Genomic DNA, 7,645 nt, shown 5'->3' with positions numbered 1-7,645 from the left:
CAATGTAATGAAACAAGCTATATGAATGGTTGAATGTGAAGCTGATGATGTGCCCTGTAAACTTTCACTCAATCCAAAATAAAAACATTTAATAAAAAAAAAAAAAAAAAAGAAGAAGAAGAGAAAAGGAGAGGGGAGGAGAGAGTGAGAGGAGGGAAAAGGGGAGGATGGAGGAAGAGGGGAGAGGATGGAGGAGGGAAAAGGAGAGAGTGAGGAGGGGAGAAGAAGGGAGGAGGGTAGAGTAGAGAGGAGGAGGGGAGGGAAAGGGGAAGGTGGAGGAGAGAGGAAGAGGGGGAGGGGAAGAGGAGAGGAGGAGGGGAGGTGGGGGAAAGAGGGACAAGAGGGGAGGAGGAGGGAAGCATAGAATTGAAGCTGAGCAGCTTGTTTTGAGGGTTCAGCTCTACCCAGCCCACCACCAGTCCTCACTGAGCAGACACCAGCCTGTGTCACTGGCCAGGGCAGGCACCCGCTCCACGGAGCTCTGAGAGCCAGTGACAGCCACGTGGGAGCCCCAAGTCCAGGAGCCCTGAGGGAGCTGGGCCACAACATGGACAGCAATCACTGCCAGTAACTCCCCTCCTATGATGGTAAGGAAAGCAGAGAGGTCCCCAGGACAGCAGCTGTCACCAGGTGGGGGGACAGGGACCTCGTTCCTGGCAGGAAGTAGTGCTGAAAACACCAACACTGCCACTTCCACCAAATCGCCTCATGTGTGGACGCTCCGATGATCCAGAGCTGGCCACAACGCAAAGGGGCATTGTCAGCCTGCGGGGGGGCGGATGTCCAAGATGGGAGACTCTGGGAACCACACCGGTGGAACCACACCAAGGTCTTCAAATTCAGGAGGCCTCTGGAAGGAACGGATGTGGGGCTCCAGGGCACTACAAAGCCGAGGGGCTCTCACTCCAGCCCGCTTAGTCAGGCCCTTCCAGACTGATGAAGCCTGCAGGGCACCAAAGCTCCCTCCATGCCCTGGGGCACTAGCTCCCCACAGAGCCCACCACAGACACTCTGAGTGGGACATCTCACTTTAGGGTGGTTCTGGAAGACAGTGGAAGGTTCAGGGGCGGAAGTCAGGGACAGTGACCTAAGTCCACCATGCAGACAAAGGTTCTAGTTCAGCATAGGAACTGACCTCTGAGGAGCTCCAGTCTTTGTGGGGGCTAAAGGTACAGCCTGGCAAGGTTGAAGGGAATGAATGACGGAGAACCAGCCTTTGACCTTTACTCACAAGCCCACCAGCCTCTCCCAACACCAACCCCACACCAGAGGTCCACCTACTCTAACGCCTGCTCGGACTGAAAGTCTGTCCTACAGATGGGAGCCCAGAGAATGGGTCCTCCTTAATCACCAGCAGAAAGCGAGGCGTGTATTCTTAGTTCTGGAATGTTCTGTTGTACTTAGATTTGGACATGGGTGTGTCTGTTATTCTGAGAAATCGCTTCAAATGAAAGAAGGAAGCTCTGGTTCCCAGGGTCTGGGAGACATCCAGTTTCTCCCACCCCACCCCAGCCTGACCCAGATGACCAACAGTCACAGTAGCTCACCCCTCTCAGATGGGGTTGGGGTCTCCTAGACTGGAGGAAAAGACGAAGCAGATAACCCCAAGGAACTCAAAATTAATGACATGGAGTTCTGGGGTGGCAGAAGCAGGATGAACTGTGGTGAAGAGAGGCCTGAGGCCAGCCCACCAGGTGGCGAGGAGGTAGCCCCCCTCCCTGAGCCACAGTTTCTGAGTCACATGACAGTGCCCACCACAGCAGATTCCTACAAGCCTACAGGGTCCCAGAGTTGCTGGGAGGGGCTGCAGTACCTGACCGTTACTCATCACCCTTATCTCTTCTCACCCCAAGAAACACAAACCAAGCTGCCAGAACACACTACCATAAACACCATGGCTTAAAACAACAGAACTATATCCTCACTGGAGGCTAGAAATCCAAAATCACCATGGTAGGCAAAGCCATGCTCCCCTGGAAGCTTGTTTCTCTTACAGTTGGTGGTTCCCAGAGTTCCTTGGTGGACAGCCCAATCCCTCCAATCTCTGCTCTGTCTTCACATGGCCTCCTCCTCAGTGTCTGTGGCTCTCCTCTTCTGCCTCTTACAAGGACACTGGTCATTAGATTGACAGTCCACTGAGGTAAATCAGGATGATCTCATCCCAACAGCCTTCACTAATGACGTCTGTTATTCTTAGGTGCCATTGCGTCAGTTCTGACTCATCGCGACCCCAAGTACAAAAGAATGAAACCCTTCCATCCTGCCCCCTCCACTTCTATCCTACACCAGCCTCACAATCATGGCTGTTTGAGGCCATTGTTGTAACCACATTGTTGAAGGTCTTCCTCTTTTTTGGTGACACTCTATTTCCCCAAACAAGCATGGTGTTCTTTTCCAGGGACTGGTTTCTCCTGATAACTTCTTAGAAGCTTTCTGACTGTACTTTTCCCAACAGAATTGTTTGTTCTTCTGGTAATCCATGGTCCTTCCATTATTCTTCGCCAACACCGTAATTCAAATGCATCAACTGCTCTCTGGTCTTCCTAGCTCATTGTCCGATTTTCACATGCATATGAAAGAGATTGAAAACACCTTAATCTTCAGAGTGACATTTTTGCCCTTTAACATTTAAGTGAGGTCTTGTGCAGCAGATTTGCCCAATGAAGTATGTCATTTGATTTCTTGACTGCTGCTTCCATGAGCACTGATTGAGAATCTAAGTAAAATGAAATCCTTGACAATTTCAATCTTTTTTTTTTTTTGCTTATCAAGATGTTGTGTATTAGTTCCGTGGTAAGGATTTTTGTTTTCTTCACATTATGGTGCAATCCATACTGAAGGCCGTGGTCTTTGATCTTCATCAGCAAGCATTTTAAGTCCTCTTCGTTTCCAGCAAACAAAGTTGTATCATCCATATATCGCGGGTTGTGAATGTGACTTCCGCCAATGCTGATGCCACGTTCTTCTCCATAGAGTCGATCTTCTGGGATTACTTGCTCAGTGTACAGACTCAATACATACATGACAGGATTCAACCCTGATGTTCTCTTTCTTGGTTTCGAACCTTTCAGCATCCTCTTGTTCTGTTCTGATGACTGCCTCTTGCTGTAGATACAGGTTCCTTATGAAAATAATAAAATGTTCTGGAATTCTCATTCTTTGCAATGTTACTCACAGTTTGTTAAGATCCACACAGTCCAACGCTTCTGCATAAATCAATAAAACACAGGTAAACATCTTTCTGGTCTTCTCTGCTTTCAGCCAAGAACCATCTGACGTCAGCAATGAGATTCCTCGTTTCACGTCTTCTTCTGAATCGTGTTTAAATTTCTGGCAGCTCCCTGTCTATGTGCTGTTGCAACCATTTTTGAATTCTCTTCAGCAGAATTTTACTTGTCTCTGATAGTAATGATATTGGATGATAATTTCTGCATTCTGTCAGGTCACCTCTCTTTGGAATGGGCACAAATATGGATGTGTTCCAGTCACTTGGCTAGGTAGCTGTCTTCCTCATTTCTTGGCGTAGATGATGATCAGTTTGTTGAGCCGTTCCCATTTGTAGTCCGTCAATTCCCGGCACCCAGTATGTTGCTAACACTTTCGGGGCGGCTTGAACTCCTTGCTTCACTACCATTGATTGGCTCTTGATCATATGCTACTTCCTTCCTGAAATGGCTGAATGTCAAGAAATTCTTTGGGTACAGTGACTGTGAGTATTCCTTCCATCTTCCTTTGATGTTCCCTGCATTGTTCATTATTTTGCCCATAAATGACATCAGAAGGGACACTTATTCCAGATAAGGTCACAGGTTCTGGGGGTTGAGAACCTGGACATGTTGGAGGACCCAGTGCTGCTCACTAGCACCAAATGCCGGGCTAGACACGCTGCATGGCACACTTCAGACTCATAGCAACCTTGCAAGGTGAGGGAACTCCCCAGTCTACCAAAGAAGACACAGAGGCTCTGAGGGCACCCCTGCCTAACACCACGTGGATGGCAGAGGCATCCTTCACAGACAAAAATGACCGCCAGGGTTCATGGTGCCGTGGTCTCATCTTTCGGATCTGACCACACACAACTCAGCCTTCACCATCTCCTCCCTCTCCGCCATGTGAGCTATGTCTGCCCTCAACCCCTTACAGGGACCCATATTCTGCACACCCCCCCATACCAAGCCAACGACTTGCCAGGGACCACCACTTCCAAGCCCCCCACCGGCACCAGGGTGGAACTTGTAGATGAAGCCTCTCCATTCATCAGCCTCTGGGAAGCATAATTGAAGCTTTTATGGGACATCAGCTCATTATGCAAAGAGCAGGGGTTGTGAAAATGATCATTTTTTAAAAGGAGCGTGTGGGTTTCTATCCAGCCAGGAAAGAAATGAGGGAGAGACGTCTCAGGGAGATGGGCTGGCTTTGCAGGTTTTCAAAATGGGAAGGAGAGGATTGGGCTAAACTAAAATCTTCTGCTAATTAATAGTGCAACAAGACGCTGTCGAACAAAGAGTTTAGTCCTGCTGGCAGCTCCCAGAATGTGTCTTTATGCCCAGAGACAACATACTTTTTTTAAATTAAACATTTTTAGAAGGTCCCTGTCACAGACATTACAATAACTGCTTTATAAAACAGCCCATATAACTGGGGGTCTCACAGGTATTCGGAATGTTCTAGAATGCACACTAGGTAGTAAATACAAGTGGCTTGTTCTGTTGTTCTGCCCCTGACGGTGTTGTGTAGGTTTAATATTTAATTTATGAAAGAATTACAATCGCTTAACCTATGTCTATTGGGAAGGTTACTGAAATTTATTATAAATATTTTCAACTGCCTAGTCTATGTCTGGAATCTGTTAACGCGCTGGACTACAAAGTCAGTTTGATCCACAAGGCCGGTGGTTCAAACGCACCAGCAGCTCCTTTGAAACCCCATACAGCAACAACAGTCTGTGTCTAGGAACCCCGGTGGCACAGTGGGTTAAGTGTTGGGCTGCAAACCCTAAGGTCAGCAGTCTGGACCCACCAGCTACTCGGTGGGAAACAGACAGGGCAGTCTGCCTCCGTCAAGACTGACAGCCTAGGAAACACAACAGGTAATTCTGTCCTACAGGGTCACTGTGAGTCGGGACCAACTTGACAACATTGGAGTGTTGCGGGTTTTTTTTAGTTTATGTCTAAGATTAAAAACAAAACACAAAATAAAACCTAAAAAAATCTCCCGAAAGACCAACAGCAAAAGAGGTCTTGGTGGGCTCACTAATATCTCTGTGAACTGGTGTGGAGCTCCCCCTCCCCACAAGGAGAGGTCCAAAGGTACTTGTGAGCCCCTCCCTGGGCCTCTTTTTTGGGGTGCACCATTCACCAGGTCCCAGAAATGGTAACTGGTATGCTGGGGTGAACGGCGTCCACCTTTAAAAAACGCCAGATTCATTCATCTCCTAATCCCTAGAACCTGAGAGTGTGCTGCACTTGAAAAAAGGATCTTTGCAGGTACAGTTCAGGATCTCCAGGTGAGAACACTCTGGATTATGTGGAGAGAGGAGGGGAGGGGGAGGGAGAGGGTGACAGGGGAGGGGAGGGAAGAAGACAGAGCACAAGGCATCACACACATGAAAACGGAGCAGAGATTGGAGGAATTGTTTGCTGACGATCATTCGGTGTGTAGACTGTGAAGGAGCGTGTTTCTGTCGTTTCAGGCTGCTGGACATGTGCCACTTAGTTACAGCGGCCCCAGGAAACCCGCGTCGGGGCACGCAGCCCTCGCCAAGGTATCGGCTGCCTCCGGGCCATGGGCAGCATCAGGATGGAACCCTTCAGGATCAGCCCCAGTGTAATATCACTGTGCCCAGGTATGAGCCCTGTCCACTCTGCCACCCCAAGTCCATCCGTGCCCACCTGGAACATCTATCTCCAGGTCTTATCCTCGTCCCCCACCCCACTTCAAGTCCATTTAGATGTCTGCTCTGAGTCCGAATCCACCCTGGATTCCTTCAGAGTGCCCCCTCCTCCCTCTGCAGGTGCCATCTATGTGGCAGATGAGCCCGGCCATCAAACACCAGTCTCCAGGACCATCCCTGCAGTAGCCAGGCCCAGCCATCAGGGTCCATACCAGCATCTCAGACAAAACTTTGTCATCCAAACAGAATTCCCAACCAAGCGGTGAGTCTTCTTGGGGGTTCTCCATCACAGCTCCTCCCAGGCAGCCCCCACCACTGCATACATGACCAGCTCCCTCCTGCTTGCCCCACACTCCATGCTGACGTGTGAAAAGTGTGTTTACGTGTGGAAAGTGTTTACATAGGCAGTGATCTGTGGGTGGGGTCACCTGCTAATCTTATTACCTAAGTCAAAAGCCACTTTGCAGCCATCAGTAGCATGCCTGCCAGACTGCCCTGAAGGTTCATCCTCCTCCCACCCCAACAAGCCCGAGGACCGCTGCCCTCAGGCAGTCTGTCCGGCTCCGGCAGAGGGACGCTCACCTGATACCTTTGTTCTGTGCAATGCTGTGCAAGGAGAGCCGGGACACAGTAGAGATGACCTGCAGAGACAAAGGAAAGCAGAATAGTCAGTAATTTCTCTTCTCTTCTGAGGACACCTGGACAATCCAAGTGAGTGTTTGCAGAGACGGGGCTGCGAGGTACACACGTCTCATCTGGGGCAGGGGGTGCGCAGGAAAGCATGTTGTGGGCTTGTTGTCATCAAGCTGAGTCCAACTCAGAGCAACCCTGTATAGGGTTTCCAAGGCTTTAAATCTTCTAAGGAGCAGAGTCCACGGCACACAACAGCAGCAAGGTGCAGAGAGCCTCATCTTTCTCCCGTGGAGTGGCTGGTAGGCTTATACTGTGGACTTTATGGCTCAAGTCCACTGCTTATCACACGGAGCCACCTATTTTGTCCCTGATGAGCACAGTGTCATTTTGAGGCACTGGTATTTGCTGTGTTCCCAGCACTGTGCCCGGGGAGACCCGCTTGCCATGTCCCATTCTCACACCGAGAAAGGAGCTCCGCCACGGGGACCATGTGATAAAGTCCATGATGCCGTGTCACTACAGGGTTAATGACAAGCCATGATCATGTCAGAGACAGGAAAACAGGGCACACAGGAGCTGGGGGCCCCTCCTGTCTGTGTGACCATGTAACAATGCCCTCATCTTTCAAGGGGCCCGGAGACAGAGGGGAGTGGAACATCAGTACAGAGCTGCACCTGGAAGGCCTCCACATAGTCCTCCAGACGGACAGGTGTGTCTGAATGGAAGTCAGGGGCACCCGGCCAATAGATACGCAGCGGGCCCTCTCCTGCTGCTTCCTTCCACACACACAGGGCTCACAATGCCTGACGGAGAGTTCCATCCATCTTCGAACAGTCTGCGAGACACTCCGGAGATGATGCTGGGCAGGCCAAGGCAGGGAGAGAGAGGTGGTTGACCAGAAGCACAGAGTACAACACACACAACAGGATGTGAGGGCACCTGCTGTGGCAGGCATCATGTGTGAGGTGACAGGCACAAGAGGTCAGTGTGTGCATGGCTGCGCACATGTGTTCACATGTGAGCACACATACATGTACCTGTGCAACTCTGTGGGTGCATGCAAGTCCAACAACATGTGTGTAACTATACATGAGTCTACACATGCACGTGTACATGTGT

At 50.0% G+C, this 7,645-nt stretch overlaps 1 protein-coding gene across 1 annotated transcript in view; it reads right to left on the bottom strand.

The window, feature by feature from the left end:
* Window positions 1-7,645, bottom strand: part of VAV2 (vav 2 guanine nucleotide exchange factor) — a 164,275-nt gene that overhangs the window by 68,356 nt on the left and 88,274 nt on the right. Inside the window, exon 3 of the mRNA XM_006863824.1 lies at window positions 6,476-6,534. Coding sequence (XP_006863886.1) covers window positions 6,476-6,534 — 59 coding nt within the window. The remainder of the gene's footprint in view (window positions 1-6,475; window positions 6,535-7,645) is intronic.

This window comes from Chrysochloris asiatica, unplaced genomic scaffold (genome assembly GCF_000296735.1).
Source record: "Chrysochloris asiatica unplaced genomic scaffold, ChrAsi1.0 scaffold00056, whole genome shotgun sequence".
NCBI classification, from domain to species: Eukaryota; Metazoa; Chordata; class Mammalia; order Afrosoricida; family Chrysochloridae; genus Chrysochloris; species Chrysochloris asiatica.
This window is presented reverse-complemented; position numbering and strand designations above follow the sequence as displayed.